At 47.7% G+C, this 16,983-nt stretch overlaps 1 protein-coding gene across 2 annotated transcripts in view; it reads left to right on the forward strand.

Moving 5' to 3' along the window:
* Positions 1-16,983, forward strand: part of PCSK5 (proprotein convertase subtilisin/kexin type 5) — a 460,872-nt gene that overhangs the window by 413,985 nt on the left and 29,904 nt on the right. Inside the window, exons 27-31 of one of the 2 annotated variants that reach the window (XM_045468528.1) lie at positions 247-447; positions 4,595-4,672; positions 8,632-8,715; positions 9,701-9,896; positions 16,429-16,646. In XM_045468528.1, the coding sequence (XP_045324484.1) occupies positions 247-447; positions 4,595-4,672; positions 8,632-8,715; positions 9,701-9,896; positions 16,429-16,646 (777 nt within the window). The remainder of the gene's footprint in view (positions 1-246; positions 448-4,594; positions 4,673-8,631; positions 8,716-9,700; positions 9,897-16,428; positions 16,647-16,983) is intronic. The other variant, XM_045468529.1, reaches the window with a different exon arrangement.

Genomic DNA, 16,983 nt, shown 5'->3' on the forward strand with positions numbered 1-16,983 from the left:
TTCTGGGTCTCCCTCTCTCTCTGCCCCTCCTCCGCTCATGCCATCTCTGTCTCTGTCTCTGTTTCTCTCTCTTTCAAAACTAAACAAGCATTTAAAAAATTTTTTTTAAAGAAGTTTACAAACAAACTCCAACAAAAGTGTTCCCGAGACACCCCTCGGCCTGTTTGGAACTTGGCCTTGCACAGAGCACCAAGCCAAGCCAGCCAGGGACCCACCTTCAGGCCCTCTCTCTGCGTTCTCACGTAGGCGGCACGTGTGTGCGCAAATGTGGCCCCGGCTTCTACGGCGACCCGGAGACGGGAGAATGTGAGCCCTGCCACCGGGCCTGTGAAACCTGCACTGGCTTTGGCCACCAGCAGTGTCACACGTGCCGAGAAGGACTGCAGCTGCGGCAGGGGACGTGTGTGGGTCCCGCCCAGACCCCGGTGGAAGGCGAATTCTGGAACGGTATGTGCCTCCCGAGAGAGAAAGCAGGTGCCTGGCCGCCTTCTCTGCCTCTCTCCCTCTTTAACCCTCGCCTTCGGGATGTCCCAGAGATGCAGGCTGGGCAGGGAACAAAAGCTGGGAGTGGGCGTCTAGTCTGGGCCGCTCCTGAGGGCTCTGATGCTCCTGGGGTGGGGGTGGGGGGGGGGGGAGAGGGGAGGAGGCTGTGGTCGGTGGGCATCTGTCCTGGAGGGAAACCCAGAGGGCGGCTCACGGGTGGCGTGGCCACTGGGTTTCTATCCCTGCGGAGGGGACGTCAGAGCTCATAAGAGAGTCGTGTAGGGCAATCGCCCAGCGACCACTGTCTCAAAGCTTTCAGAGTGGCTTCTGTCACGTTCGTGTATCTCCTTGTCACGGTAAAGGGCAACGGCCGGTAAGGGTGGGCGTCTTCGGTTGGACAAGGAAGAACCTCTCGCAAGTACCAGAGCTAAAGCTGGGTCAGCTGATCCTTCCGGCCGCTTGATCAGAACTTACCATCATTCAAGCTTGCCTTTTCAAAGCCCCCCCGCCCCCACCCCACTCCGGTTGCAGATGGGGAAAGTGGGCATCTTGATGGGGGCAGGAGGAAAGATGCGGGAGCTTGTGATCCAACAGCAAAGGCCTGCGTGTGTTCATTCCTACCCGCGTCCTCGGAACTGGCCTCCTCACCCTGGAGCCTCTGCCACGGGCTTCCTTGCAAGGTAGCTGCAAACTTCGATGACCTCTCGGTGTCTGTGGTGGTTAAAAAACAAAGCCCTCATCCTGCCGGGAAAAAAAAAATCTGACTCACATTCTATGCAGACGCGCTCTCCGTTTGATTTCAAGGCAAGGATTTGTTGAAAAGGTCATTTCGGTGCAGAAGCCATGGGGGCCCAAGGGAGGTCCGCCGAGGATGAGTCTTCTAAGGGCCGGGGAGAGGGATCGATCCGGGGCCGGAGAAAGGCTCTTGCTGGGTTCCAGAGGAGGGACATCCAGGGCCACTATCCACCACGACAGTGTCACCAATGTGACTTAAAGGAAAAGCAGCCCGGAGATCATCACAAACCCAGCAGCCAAAGGCCCCGGAGAACACGGGCCAATTTCAGAGACGTAGCCGGGAAGAAAATCATTCAATCCAGATTGGGATATCTTCCGTGAATTATAGCTGGACCAAAAACGCTGAAAACGAGTTTGTCTGGCATTCAGGCATTTAAGAGGCAGCGCGAGCCAAGAGGAAAATAGTCTGGTGCTGTGTTTCTAGCTCAGAACATCTGTATTTTATCTGGCATCCAGATGATGAAAAGGTCCAGGGAGCCAAGAGTCAGAGCAGACTTGATTCCCCAAATGATTACATGTCCCTTTCAACCGGACTACGCGCTTCGCAAGCAGAAATCAGGCCTGGACTGTTCCCCTCCGTCGGAGCACCACACCCACCCCTCTGCATTTTCTACTATCAAAAATATAGTGTTTTTGAAGACAGGAAGGCATTAGTCCATTTGGGGAGTTAGCACTACTAAGGGATCGGGGAAGCAGATGAAAATGTTTCTCATGGCTGGACCAAAGCAGTAAAGTCAATGGCATGGCTGCCCTTCTCTAGGATCTAGGAAAGAAGACAGGCAGACTGTTAACAGAGGGGGAAAAAAAGACGCGTCTTTTCGGAGCAAGGTGCGGCTGAAGCTCCGCTTCCCCAGCACGGTTTAGATCCCACTGGAGTGGACAGGAAGTGGGAAATGTACCCCATCGAGACCCGGGAGCACTTGAGCCAATGCCAACAATCTTTCCCCCTGACTTCTAACTCTCAAAAAAACAAAGTTGAGAGTGGAATCGGAGAGCAGAGGGTTCCAGCAAACAGCCACTAATTAGCCACACCTTTAAGATGATGCAAAGCAGATTGCAGTCATCCGGGGTCGACTCCTGAGGGAGCCCGGGCAAATTACAGATCGGCCGTAAAAGAATACAGCTGCCTAGGTGGTATCAGCAAGGTGCCGTCGCCGTTTGAAACACAGCTCAGATCCGGGCAGGGAAAGGAAAACGGGACTAACTTCAGTCCGTGCCTTCACCCGCACGACCTCCGCGGCAACGGTGAGATCGCGTTTGCATCCAAAGACTACGACTGCCTGCGCTCTCTACGCCAGCACGTGTTGGAGAAGATCCCGCGCAATAAAAATCCAACCGGAGTTCACGGAACTCCTCTTTTAATAAGGTGGCCACTCACAACGAGAGTGGCCACGGTGGGAGGCCATCATTCTTTGTTCATGACGCAGCCGGTGGGACTACTTCCTACCCTAGGCCAAGGATGGAGATCTCCCCCCAGGCTGGACCGTGCCTGGCAAATCCTCCAGCCGAGACTAAGTAATGGCCAAAGATGGCCACTCAACTCTGTTCTTCCTGCCAAGAATCCCTCGCACAAAAGTAGAGATCGCCACCAGATCCCCCGTCCCAGTTACTGACGTACCGTGGAGACCACTTAGTTCAGCGTCCCTTCCACAGCAGCAGCAGAACCGACATTAAATAGGCTGCCGATGGCTTCCCCAGTGACTCAGGCATCACAGACCTACCACTGGGGCAAACATTCAGGCGTGGCAGGCCACGGCTTCGGTTGGTTTCCTGAAACCATTGTTGGGAATGGAAACAGCTTATTCTCTTACTGTTAAATCATTCGGATTTTCTTAGGCGGTTTTCCCCCTGGGAGTGCCGGAAAGTCCTAAGAGTAATTCCTGCACATTTCCCCTACCCACCTAATTCCATCATCGATTAAAACCGTGTTTGTAGCAGGCTCTAATTACATCTTCTGATGATGGTTTAATCTACAAAGCACAGACACAGTGAATTAACTTTTTATCTTTGACCACATCCTAACAATTTCTCACTAGCCTGTCTTTGGATCTTAATTCCGATGCCCTGAGGAAGCCTGAATCCCACAGTCAGTCATAAACACTGAGAGCCATACGTAAAAAATAAATCTCAATAGCGTGGAGGTACGTCGCCTACCTGTAACTCGTTGTAGAGAACTTTAAAGATGCCCCGAAAATCTAACTTTTAGAAGGACTTTATAGGTATATATAGTTGTCTCACTTAGAAGTGAGGGTCATGATCTTTCGGTTCATGGGATCGAGCCCCACGTCGGGCTCTTAGCTGACAGCGAGGAGCCTGCTTGGGTTTCTCTCTCTGTGTCCCTCCCCTACTCATACTCTCCTCCTCTCCATGCCCTCCACCGCCCCCCTCCAAAATAAGTAAACTTTAAGAAAAAAAGTAAAGCATATAAATGAAATAAAATAAGAACACGGAACTACCTCAGGCAAGTTCATTTTGAGAATTAAATGAGAACACACATAGAGCTCCCAGGACGGACTATGACACAATAAAAGTTAAAGCTACTATCCAACCCTATAATAAGTAAACTTTAAGAAAAAAAGTAAAGCATATAAATGAAATAAAATAAGAACACGGAACTACCTCAGGCAAGTTCATTTTGAGAATTAAATGAGAACACACATAGAGCTCCCAGGACGGACTATGACACAATAAAAGTTAAACCTACTATCCAACCCTATAACCTGATTCTGGTCTTAACGCAGGAAATACTAGTTCACTATCTAAACAGTCTTCCTACGTCATGAAAGCACGTAACTTTGGAGACCTAAAGAGTAACACAGGTCTGGGAAAAACAGTCCCAGAAAGAAGGTACCAAATAATGCTCAGCTTGGGACGTCTAAGAGCCAAGCAGAGTCCGGACTTAACTAATAAGGTGTATAAAGATGTCAATGACAGCTGTATTTAGAACCAAAAAAAGAGGGGGGAGGGACGGGGTAATCTAAACATGTAACAAAAGAAAAAAATTAAGTGACTTTTATGGTTCATGCAAACACACAAACCTTTAAAAATAGTGTGTTCAAAGAATTTTAATAGAAATGCCTATAAAAGTTATACTATTAAATATAAAATGGAGAGTCAGTATCATATTCACAGATGTAAATGATTACACAAACATATGTAATTATACTCACACGTTCAATGTAAAGACGGGACATCTACGTGCTAAAGTAGATGCCGCAGGCATTTCTGGGTGGGGAGATGATGGGCAGGACTTCTCTTATCTTGTTTGTATTAAGAAAAAAAACTTTTTTTTTTTTTTTTTTTTTAAATAAAAAAGAACCTGCACCCACTGCAAACCCATCTTTGGTGAAGACCTGGCCACAGAAACGACGGCGGAAGTTTCCAATCAAAAGAGGTAACAGGGAAATAGGGAGGAGACGACAATCACAATGAAGCAAGGAGCCTCTGTGATTTAGAAACCAACCCGAGACGCTGGGCTACCAGGAGCAAATGGGGGTGCAGAAGTCACAAGACAAAAACCAGAAAGAGGTGGTGACCACGACATAAGCGCTCAAAGGCCAAAGACGGGGAGGAAACTCAGCAGGAGAGTATTCTGGAACACATAAGGGTGTTCCTGGTGTGCTGAGTGGTTCTGTCTGGGAGATGCTATCAAAAGAAGCCCCTGTCCTTGCAAATCTGTAAGAACGGGCTGAAGAAAAAAAGCACCTTTTGCCTTCCCAGTCACCGTAGTATGATTTGAAATAGCAGGGACTGGAAAAAAACTAAATGGTCACCAGTGGTTACCAATTGGAAAAATGAACTATGATTCATCCGTGCAATGGAATACTGTCGAGGCATAAACAAGAATGAGGGGGTTCTTCGTGTACCGATAGAGAATGGTCCCCCAAATATAGTATTATCAAAAAATGTGATAAACAGTGTGAATAGTTTGTATAAAAAGGGTGGAGAGAGGGGCAACTGGGTGGCTCAGTCGTTTAAGCATCCCAGCTTTGGTTTCGGCTCAGGTCATGATCTCACAGTTCTCGAGATCGAGCCCCATGTCGGGTTCTGTGCTGGCAGTGTGGGGTCTGCTCGGGATTCCCTCTGCCTCTCTTTGCTTTTTTTTTTTTTTAAACTTTGTGAATGTTGCTTATTTAAAAATTAAGAAAGCAAATAAAACTTCTGTTTTATATGGCTTAGCTATACTCATTTCTCAAGGACAGACCACAGCATTTCCCTGGTCAAGGAGGTTTTTTTTTTCTCTTTGAGGTCTTGTCCAGTCCAGAATTTCTTGAGTGAAAAAAAAAAAAAAGAAAGAAAAGAAAAACTACGATCAAGGTCAAAATTTACTTGTGATTAAGTCACTAACCTTTGATACAAAAGAGCAGTGTCTGGGAATGACGCTTGGTTGCCCACAGTTAAGTGCTGTTAACTGTGTGTACAGAGCACCCTCTCGTGGCCATTTCCTGACATTACAGAAATGTATTCAAGCTTATGACAACCTGCCCGAATGTGAGACAGATGTAATTATAAATACATACGTACGTGTAGATAGATACATTCTAGCTTACAAAACAGTGGGAAAGTTCTTTAAAACTCGTATCTTTGCAAATTAAAAAAATAGTATAAAATCAATAAAATCAAAAATTCGACTCGTGGAGGGGGAGGGGAATTCAACCCCTGATCTAGACATAATAATATTAAAGGTTTCGAAGCTGTCTGAAAAAGCTTTTTTTCGCTATTATGTTTCAAGAACTGCCCTCGGCCATTAAGTATCTTTTTTTCTGTTTTACTGAAATCTAACTGACATACAACCCTATGCAGGCTTACCACGTATGATGTGATGCTTTGATACCCGTATGTGCTGCAAAATGATTACCACAATGAGGTTAATACATCTACCACTTCCATTGTTACCTTTCCTGTGTGTGTGTGTGTGTGTGTGTGTGTGTGTGTGTGTGAAAACCTAGTCTCTTAGCAGCTTTCACGTGCACAGTGCAGGACTAGCCATAGCCACCATGCCGCACGTGACATCCCCCAGAACGAATTCATCTTATAACCACAAGTTTGTGCCTTTGGTCCCCTTCACCCCTTCTCCCCAGCTGCGCTCCTGATGCTGGAAACCACCAATGTACTCTAGGAGTTTGGCTCCTTTTTAGATTCCACGTATAAGTGAGATCATACAGTGTTTCTCTCTCTTTCTCTTTCTCTCTCTCTCTCTCTGACATATTTCATTTAGTATAATGCTCAAGGTTCATTCATCCATTTGTTCCAAGTGGCAGGATTCCCTTGCTTCTATGGGTGAATAATTTTCTAATTGCATTAATGCCCCACAACTCCTTTATCCATTCATCCATCGATGGACACTTCGGTGGTTGCCATGTCTTGGCCGTTGCAAACAACGCAGCAGGGAACGCGGGCAGGCGGGTATCTCTTCAAGATGGTGATTTCATTTCCTCCAGAAGTGGAACAGCCGGATCACATGGTGGTTCCATTTTTAATCTTCTGAGGCCCCTCCACACCGTTGTCCCCAGTGGCTGTGCCCATTCCCGTTCCCACCAGTGGCGCACAAGGGCTCCCTTTCCTCCACGATCTGCATTTCCCTGGCGATTCGTGAGGACTGATGTCGGCAACAGAATCGTTGCTCATCTGCGCTGCCTTCTCTTTTGGGTGAAGTGATACCGTCAGGTTAAAAAGGCCTTCAGGGAAACCCCCGGTCCTGCCGAGGGGCAGGAGGACCACCGGCGGGAGAAGCCCAGGATGGGCATTCGCTCTGCACCAGGCTACCTGAGCTCTGAGCAGCTCCCCCGAGGGAGACTACACCAGTCAGTCTCCTGAAAAACGAGGGCGTATTGCTCTCCCCAAACTGGGACAAAAACTACCACTTAGCACAGCAGGATGATCATTTCTGTCCGCACATCTGTATCTACATTCGCACCGATGTCTATCTACCCACCTCTGAATCTGGTTTCCTCCGGAGCAAGTCTCAGCGGCTGATCCACCGTAGCTCCTTCACAGAAAGCCCGCAATGCCTCCCAGGGCCACTCCAGGTACGCAACAGAAGAAAGAGAGAGAGAGAGAAATAGAGCCAAAGGCCGGGACCCGGGGTGGAATGGTAACAAAGGAGGAAACGGGGAGAAAGGAAGCAGAGGGGACTACCGTCTACTGAGCCACTCTGTGTCCACATCACACACATGGTTTCATTCCGTCTTCGCAACGGTCCTATAAGGGAAGGACCATTTGCTTTTTCATTCCAGAGACATGGAAAGTAGGACTCTTCAAGTTTCATTGCCGTATCCATGGTTACCCTCCGTAAGTGGCACAGCTGGGCTCTGGAGGCAGGTGTCACTACAGAACCAACTATGGCAGACTGACCCTCGGGAAGAGAAGCAGCAGGACGCGGGGGAGGGAAGGGATGGGAATGGGAAGATGCCAACAATCGGTGACTGAGGGTCAGACTCATTCGTATCACACATCCTGAGCCAGAACTTCTTTTTCTAATTGCTCCCCCCTGTGGGACTCATGCTGATCCCCAAGCCAGGCTTGAGACTCCGTCAAGATCTCCTGCCCCGATTCAGTGATGTCGCTAAGGCTATTCTGTAGGTCGCTGAAACTGTCCCGCGGATTTGCTGACATCCTGGAAAAGCCTGGCCGGCGAATGCTCTTGGAGGGAAAGGGAGAGAGGAACACCACGAATGTTTCCCAGGTTAATGGTGGGTTGACCTGGGGTGGTCGGCTGATCACCTGACCAACCAGAAAGCTCGACGGTGGCTCCCTCATGTGAATGTTTAATGATGATTTGAGAGGACATAGAGTTAGGTTTGCTTCCCACAAATGGCTACTCTGAAGATCACAGAGACCAAACATTGCCCGATCATGAGACCTGGTTCCAAAGAACAAAAAAAGAAAGAAAAGGAAAAAAGTTTCTCCACGAAAGGCGCGATGAATTCTCAGTTACCCTCTTAGACTGAAGAGAAACGGTCACCCAAGAATCTTGGGGAAAGAAGGGATGACCTTTAACCAGAAAACTCTTTATGTGCGCATACACACAAGCAATACTCCCACAGACTGCTGACAGACGAAGGAAAGAAGCCGTTGTTAGTTCAAACATCCCTTTTGTGTCAAAGGTTATTCTGTCAGTGGATTTGCAAAGCATGTTTTGATAATCAATTGTCAGCGGAGAAGGAAGAGAAAAAATAAATGAATAAAGCCCACCACGTAGGCAACGAGTGGGTACCAGTGTTTAGCCAATGTAAACTTGAAGGGATTCTATTCGGGCAGGAAGGCGGAGGAGATTACCCCCCACGACCCCTCCCCACACTGTAATAATGCCTCTTCGTAGGACACTGACTTCTGGTTTCTGTCCCCACACAGACATTTTGAGAGGACACCAGCCTTGTCATCCTTCTTGTGAAACCTGCAATGAATCTGCAACCCTGTGCACTTCGTGTCCAAAAGGTCAGTGTGGAGGGTGACAAGGGGCGGAAGGGGCCGAGCCAATTTGCTGTCCCTTACGTACAGGTATCGGCATCTTTATGTAAAAGGTTTGCAGGACTCGATCTAGTCTCCTCCTTATTCCTATCACAGGGAATGCAGGGACCCAAACGGTGACCTCTTGTAAAAACTTGCTCTCAGAGGCACCTGGCTGGCTCAGTCAGTAGAGCATGGAACTCTTGATCTCGGGGTGGTAAGTTCGAGGCCCACGTTGGGTGTAGAGGTTACTGAAAAATGAAATCTTTAAAAAAAAAAAAAAAAAGCTGGCTTTCAAAGGAAAAAGAAAGAGAAAAGGAAAGAAAAGAAAAGGTTCTTATCCAAAGGCATGATGAGGCTATCTGTTGATTTTGCCACAGAATTTGTTAGGGTATCTGGGTATGTGACATTTCTAGAAGTTCCATTACTCCCCCCCCCCTTTTGTTTAGTGTTTTTTATTTTTGAGAGAGAGAGAGAGAGAGAGAGAGAGCACCAACGGGGTAAAGGCAGAGAAAGAGGGAGACAGAGAATCCAAAGCAGGCTCTGCACTGACAGCAGAGTCTGACAAGGGACTCGAACTCACAAACCATGAGATCATGACCCGAGCCAAAGTCGGATGCTTAACCGCCTCGGCCACCCAGGGGCCCCTGGAAGTTCCATTACTCTTTATAGTTCATTAGCCATGGGGTGCCTGGGTGGCTCAGTCACTTAAGTGTCCAACTCGTGGTTTCGGCTCAGGTCGTGATCTCACGGCTGGTGAGTTCGAGCCCCGTGTCAGGCTCTGTGCTGACAGCATGGAGCCTGCTTGAGATTCTCTCTCCCTGTCTCTCTCTGCCCCTCCCTGCTCATGCTCTCTCGAAAACAAACATTGAAATTAATTAATTAATTAGTTAATAATTCCTTCATGGACGTGTGTGCTGTTGGACCAGACACATGATGACCGTCTGATCTGCCTTCTTCCCTGGGCTTCTAGGCACGTATCTGTTGGCCCAGGCCTGTGTCTCCTCGTGTCCCGAAGGCACGTGGCCCTCGGTGACGAGTGGCAGCTGCGAAAACTGTCCGGAGGACTGTGCCTCCTGCTCTGGAGCCAATCTTTGCGGAAAGTGCCGGACTCGGCCAGACCTCCCTCTCTTCCTCCATGAAGGCAGGTGCTACACCAGATGTCCTGAGTAAGTGTCCCTCTTCCTTTCACGTCCGGGTCTGGTTCATCCTCCTGTACCTGGAGGACAATCCCTTCTCGCACCAAAGAAGCCGTGTCCCGTGTTCCTGGTCACAGAGCCGCCGAAAGTGTCCCCTCGCGACTCTGACATCACTGTTGGCTGCAGCAGCCAAAACATACAGAAGGCCAGATGCGTGCTTCGCCCTTGTGACTGCTACGTACACACATTTTCACTCTTGCAAAAATACGTTCTTTTTCCACCTTGTCTTTAGTTGCTTTTTTCCCATCACAGGAGTCAGACCGTGATGGGCTGTGAACACATGAATGAATCTCTTCTTCTGAAATGTTTATAGTAGGTGAGGTAGGAGGTCTACATAATAAATATAGAATAATACCTGGTTAATTATTTATTGATTCCTCATGGTTCCCTCGGTCCCCTGGTTTCTAACTCCTTCTCTCTTCCCGTCAGTGGCTCCACCTCCAGGATTTAACAGGGAAGCGGAAAACATCAAATGGAAAAGTATATCAGGAAACTTACAGTGACGAACAACAGAAATCCTAGGTAGAATCCTAAGTAGAAGTGTCCATCCCGAGACAAAATGGGGTAGATTTTGTCACGTAACAAGGAGTTTAGAAATCCAGCATTGGTTCACGCTTCGCTGAAAACCCACAACCTTTACATTTTGCTCTTGGATCACGCTTAGCCTGTCCTCCCCGGAGCCCCTTCACATCTCATTAGCCAGAAGGCATCACTTGCATTTCCAAAACCGATCTCGGTCAAGAGGGATGGACACAGAAGGATCGGTTTAGGCTAAACACGGTTCACCCCTGAAAACCCCCATAAAATCAGAACACTGACAGCCAGGCAGGCTGCAAAGAGGAAGGCACGAGAAAAGTTTGGGGACGTGACCGACAGAATCTGTTGTGAGGAATTCGAAATTTCATTTGTTCACTGATTCAAAAGAACTCGATGACAGGTCCACAAGATCTATCTCAGTAGTGGAGAGAGAGAGAGAGAGCATTAGTATCTGTATCCACTACTGAGAGAGCCTGGAGGTACAATCGTAAGTCACGGTACTCCAGGAGCTCCCAATCTAGCAGAGAAGCCAAACACACTCAATTCCATTCCGCCGATAAATATTTAGCACCTACTAGGTGTTGAGAATCGCTATTGGAAGCTAAGGTATGAGCAACTGAAGGAAGTCTGAGCCTGCAAAAGGCTTACAATTCAGTAGGGGAGGTTTATGTCAACCAGTGTCATCCTTCTCAGGGCCTAAATACACAAAAAGGCGAAGACATTCCCAGGGAAAGGAAACCACGTAAAAACAGCTACTTGTCGAGTCTTGTGATGTCCCGACACCCTGCTAAGGGCTTCCAATGTATGACCTCACTAATCCTCGCAAGAATCTTCTTTTCTGCTGTTTTCTGCTGTTTCGAGAACGAGGTAGCATGCCAGGATCACAGAGCTAATCCCTGGTATGGCGAGGATTTTACCCCAAATCTCTCTAGCACTTAAATGTATGTGCTTAGTCATCACACAATGCCACCTTCTCATCTAACTGGGGTTTCTTTTTTTCAAGAACAGCTTACATATAATTTAACACCACGCAATTCCTTCATGCCGAGTGTACAACTCAACGGCTTTTGGGATATTGCCGGAGTTGTGTAATCATCACCACGATCCATTTTAAAATACTTTCATCACCCCAAAAAAGAAACTCCGAATTTCCCCCATCCCTAAACAACCACTAATTTACCTTCTGTCTCCATAGAGTTGCCTTTTCCTTGATATTTCACAAAAATAGAACCCTACAAAATGTGATCTTTCGGGCCGGTTTCCTTTACTTAGCGTATTTTCAAGGCTCCTCTCCAGCTGGGTATTTGAGAAGAGGCTTAAGAGTGAATAGCTCTTAAAGCATTTTGTCAGGCAGACAGTAGGGGAAGGGAAGGAAACCGTCAGGGTAAGAGAAGCCGGGGAGGGAAGGAAGGACGATGCAAGAGACAGTCAGAAAACTCCCAGCCCAGCCGCTTCAACAACCACGCTCCAGCCTCAGCAAAGCTAGCCAAGACATGAGAGAAAAACGAAGGTGAAGCCCCGTAACCTACTTCCCAAAGTCCATCATTGCCTCTTCGTTAACCTCTGCCATGGTGGGACTCAACCGACTGTTGTTATCATCACCTTACTTATCTAATCATTCCCAACCTTTGCCAACTCCATCTTGGATCCTTTGAACGTTACGGGAATTGATAATGCAGTAAAGCGAAGAAGAAGGAGCAGCGTTTGGCCTTCCTCCAGTGAGCTGGTGGCTCAATGCTCCCCCAAACCAGGATCGAGCTGCTCCTTGAAGCAATGGGACACCATGCAGATACGCAGCAGCCAAGATATTCTGTATTTTTTGAGCGGTAGGGAAGCCACCGACATGGCCCAAAAGTTCTGTAGACTACAGAATCGTGAGCATGTGCCCTCTGCTTTGAGTAGGGTGGGTTCCTTCCAGTAGCCCCACCCCCCCATTCTTGTGTTTATAAAAAAAAAAAAAAAACAGGGAAGATAAAGTCTGAGGAACGTATAATATCTAGCTTGGCTTGGTGGCTTTGTTGCTATTTCTGAGAAAACACCCTTATGGGTGCAATCCATCCTCCAACAGCAGTCAGACTTAGACCAGGACTACAACCTGCAGTGAAATGGCCGCCAAATATTCAGAATTACTTACAAGTCAACCGTAGTGGCCACGACTTTTTCAAATATGGTACATGCTCATGAAAGAGGAAAGCCTGGGGGCGCCTGGGTGGCGCAGTCGGTTAAGCGTCCGACTTCAGCCAGGTCACGATCTCGCGGTCCGTGAGTTCGAGCCCCGCGTCCGGCTCTGGGCTGATGGCTCAGAGCCTGGAGCCTGTTTCTGATTCTGTGTCTCCCTCTCTCTCTGCCCCTCCCCCCGTTCATGCTCTGTCTCTCTCTGTCCCAAAAAAAAATAAATAAACGTTGAAAAAAAAAAATTAAAAAAAAAAAGAAAGAGGAAAGCCTGAGTAGCAGCATACATCATTTACAGCGATTGTTTAAAAGGCGACCAAAAAAAACAAAGTGTGCTCAAATTCACCAAATAGGAATGATTTGAAACTCTGATGGCAGGAAAACAATCTTCCGTCAAGCGCTGGCTGTCACTGTCTTAGGTGTCCATAGAAACCAGGTAAAGCTCCACAACCACACAGCTCTTGTGACATACATGTATCTGGGTCGAACAACCTCCATATAAAGTACTTTGAAATTAACAATGTAATACAAATGGCCATTTCTTCTCCAAAGAGATATTTTTTTTCTTCTTAAATGAAAATAACAGGGAAGTAAAGCATTAACAAAAAAAAAAAAAAAAAAGTTTTGTAAAGGTGAAGAGAACATAGCAGGACCAAGTACTGGGCAGGTCTGTGGAGAGAAGGCTGCTTTTAGCAAAGGGGTTCTGCAGAAGAACCTTCCGGCTGATTCCCAACAAGTTCCCGAGATTTACGTATTTTTCAGTTAGCAGTTATCTTCAATAGTGTGTGTGTGTGTGTGTGTGTGTGTGCGCTTTCTTTTTACCATTTGAAGTGAATAAAATTTTATGCTAGTGAGGAATCACTAAACAAAATATTGAAAAAATAATATCCAATTAAAAAATTTTTTTTAATATTTATTTTTGAGAGAGAGAGAGAGCGAGCACAGGGGGTGGGGAGCAAAGAGGGAGGGGAACAGAGGATCCCAAGCAGGCTCTGTGCTGACAGCAGAGAGCCTGATGCGGGGCTCAAACTCACAAACTGTGAGATCATGACCTGAGCTGGAGTCAGATGCTTAATTGACTGAGCCACCCAAACAAATAGCATCCATTTGAATCTTTCTCATATCCCATCCCTTGGACGTTTTTCTGTTCCTCCTCATTCTTCCGTGTTTTAGACTCTTGTGATTATCTCGACGCAAACTTGACCCGACCTGCTTAACATTTTGTGTTCTTTTTTGACTGAATCCATTCCTTTTATGTTAGCATCTCATAGGACATCCACTGACTCCCCTAGGAGAAGAATCTGGAACAGGTTCTTGGTGCTGCACCTTTTCAAATTCTATACTCGAACCGCTCGTGTTCAGTGTCCAGAAACAATTCTGTAGGGACCTTGGCCAGGCAGAGCACTGAAAATCCCCCAGAGGTCAAGTGATAGCCCATGAACCAACGCCTCCAACCTCTAAGCACAAGATTGGCTCCTTAGTCAGTCCCCCTCCTAAAACCACAGAGTGTGGCTGGCCCCACCCTGAGTCATTCCTTTCTTCAAAGGATCAAATGTGGTCCGTTGGGTCTCAAGGAATAACAAAGACATTCACACCCCTTGGGAAATTCCAAGAGTTTAGAAGTTAGCTGGGGAGGAAAGCCAGGCTTCTCTTTGGGTGAGGCCAAAGCCCTCACTACGTACACAGAAACAACGAACCCATGAAACTCTCATTCAGGTAGAAGACGTGACATGCTTGAGAATGCACTAATTTCCTTACCTTCAAACTTCTCAAATTCAGTCAAGCTCTTGTTGGGCACGTAACACATTTCTACCCACTGTCCTGCCAAATTCACTTTTAAGAGACTGACGTGGCTGGACACAGTTGCATTGGCTTTGACTCTTCCCCACTGTGGACCAAAACAGCTAAGATACTCGTGCATAAGGAAGCCTGGTCCTGGCTTTCATCTGGATTCTATTGAGTTCTTCCTCTTCTACTAAACTGCTTCTCCTCCAATTTTTCTTTCTCGCAACCACATAAGGTACGTGACTTTTATTCACGCCTGTCCTATTTTGTCCTGTTTCTTCCCGATACATTCAATACGTTTTTGCTTACTGAATAAATACCAAGGGAGAGCTGAAAGAACGATTAGATAGATGTAAAATGCCTTAATTAATTAAGACATCGAGTAAAGACGTCGGGCAGGATCCCTGATTGGCGTTCGGATTCAAACGTGACTCTAGGATATTGAGTAGTTGCTGCAATTTTTCACCCTTCCGTGGATCCGTGTCCTCTGCTTGTCAATCTGCAGCAACTCCCACGGAGACAGAATGGACTTCCCTGACCCTTGACTTTGGCCAGGGTTGATTCAGCCAACGGGATGTTAGCAGAAGGCAAGCAGAGGCTTAAAACGGGTGTGCCTGGATGAACCCGCCCTCTCGCGCTTCTGCCGTGACTAAGAGAAGAACGTGCCCCACAAGGTCCCTGTGCCAGGGAGGACAAAGTGACGTGAAGACGACCTGGGCCTAGTGCGCACCTTGGGGCCAAGCCTCCTTCCCCGGAGCACATGCCTGAGCTCTTCTAGTACAGTGACACGAGTTTCTCTGAGCGTAAGCTCAGCCTAAATGTGGCTCCCCACAGACGGACAAGGGATGAGCTCTGGGGTGTTTTGTTACACGGCGATAACTGACTAACGGAATGCAAATCACAGAAAACAACTGGAATAGGTACCTATGACATCGGAAGCCCACGTTCTCTCTACTGGTTTATGATGTCCCTGCTTCTGCAAGTTCCAGCTCTTGCCCTCAGCTTTTTTCGTCAAAGAAACGACCTCTATTCCCCTCGTCTTCCGAATAGATTTGAAAAGGTTGAGGCTTTCAGATTTGCTGTGCTCACTGAGCAGTGAGAGATTTCTATGGCACGATAATTTCATCATGCAGATGTACAACGTATATACAGACATCAGATTCCACCTGGAAGAAAGCCAATCAGATAAACATACGTTCCAATAACAGCAACTCCAAATACGTTTGCTGCTGTGTGCGAAGACCGGACGTGTGTGTTTCACAGAAGCCCCCAGAGGTTGGCTGAGAGCAGCCGGAAGCAAAAGTGGTTCCAGTCTGACAGGGCCTTAAGCCTTGTGAGCCTTTTAAAACCAGTTGTTTAACTTAACTATTAACATTGCATATTAAGTGTCAAGGTAAGTAATCTCTTAAGTTAAAATTCTTCATTAAAAAATGGATTGAATAAATACGTTTTCTCCTCAAACATTAGACTCTGACTTCAAAAAAAAAAAAAGAAAAATGATGGGGCACCGGGGTGGCTCGGTCGGTTGAGCAACCCGACTTCAGCTCAGGTCACGATCAGTCACGATCTCACAGTTTGTGAGTTCGAGCCCTGCACTGGGCACGTTGCTGTCAGCACAGAGCCCACTGCATATTCTCTGTCTCCCTCTCTCCGTGGGGCTCCCCGGCTGGTGCTCTCTCTCAAAAATAAATGAACCTCTTAAATAAAGAAAATAAAGGAAAAAAAATTAGGAAGTAAAATGGGGACATCAGAAGATGGCTAAACTATATACAAATGAACAAAAGTCGTTTCCAAACAAACCAAATGCGCAGGGATAGTACCTAGGACTTTCACTTGATCTTCCCACATTTGATCTCTGCCCGCACTCCCTCGGGAAGCTGATGGACTCATCCTGCCCGACGGCACGAGCAGCGCCTCTGGTTTGCTCACTCCCAAACCCTCTGCCACCAGGCGTGGCTCACTTCCCTAGTGGGAAGGCTTCTCCAGTTGTGCTCTGTCCTCCCCACAGGGGCTTCTACGCAGAAGACAGCACATGTAGGCGCTGCAGCGCCCCCTGCAGAACATGTGAAGGAAATGCCACCAGCTGCCGCTCTTGCCAAGGAGGCTTCGTCTTGGACCAGGGAGCATGCCGGGAAACCTGCCCCGAGAGGCACGTGGCCATGGACGGGGTGTGCAAGCCTTGCCCCAAGATGTGTCAGGACTGCATCCATGAGCAAACATGCAAAGGTACCCGGGGGGCATCCCAGGGGAGGATGTGGCTCTCCCACGCCACCCCTGCTGGGCACGGGGGGGGGGGGGGGGGGGGGAGGTCCGTGCGGAACGGAAGGAGCCAGTCTCCTTACCTTTACTGGAATAGATCTACCTCTGTGCACGTCACTGAGGACATCGAGAGTGAGATAAAGCCTTTCCATTATGGATTCTGCAAGTGAAGACAGACGAGAGCCGCTTTTCTGCATGTGTACTGAGCCCTGGGGGTGTGCCAAGCTATCCCAGGCGCTAGAGATACAGATAAGAACCCAAAGTTCCTGCCTCCTCGAGCTCAAAATCTTACAGGACAGACCGA

The sequence above is a fragment of the Leopardus geoffroyi genome, chromosome D4 (assembly GCF_018350155.1).
Source record: "Leopardus geoffroyi isolate Oge1 chromosome D4, O.geoffroyi_Oge1_pat1.0, whole genome shotgun sequence".
Lineage (NCBI taxonomy): Eukaryota > Metazoa > Chordata > Mammalia > Carnivora > Felidae > Leopardus > Leopardus geoffroyi.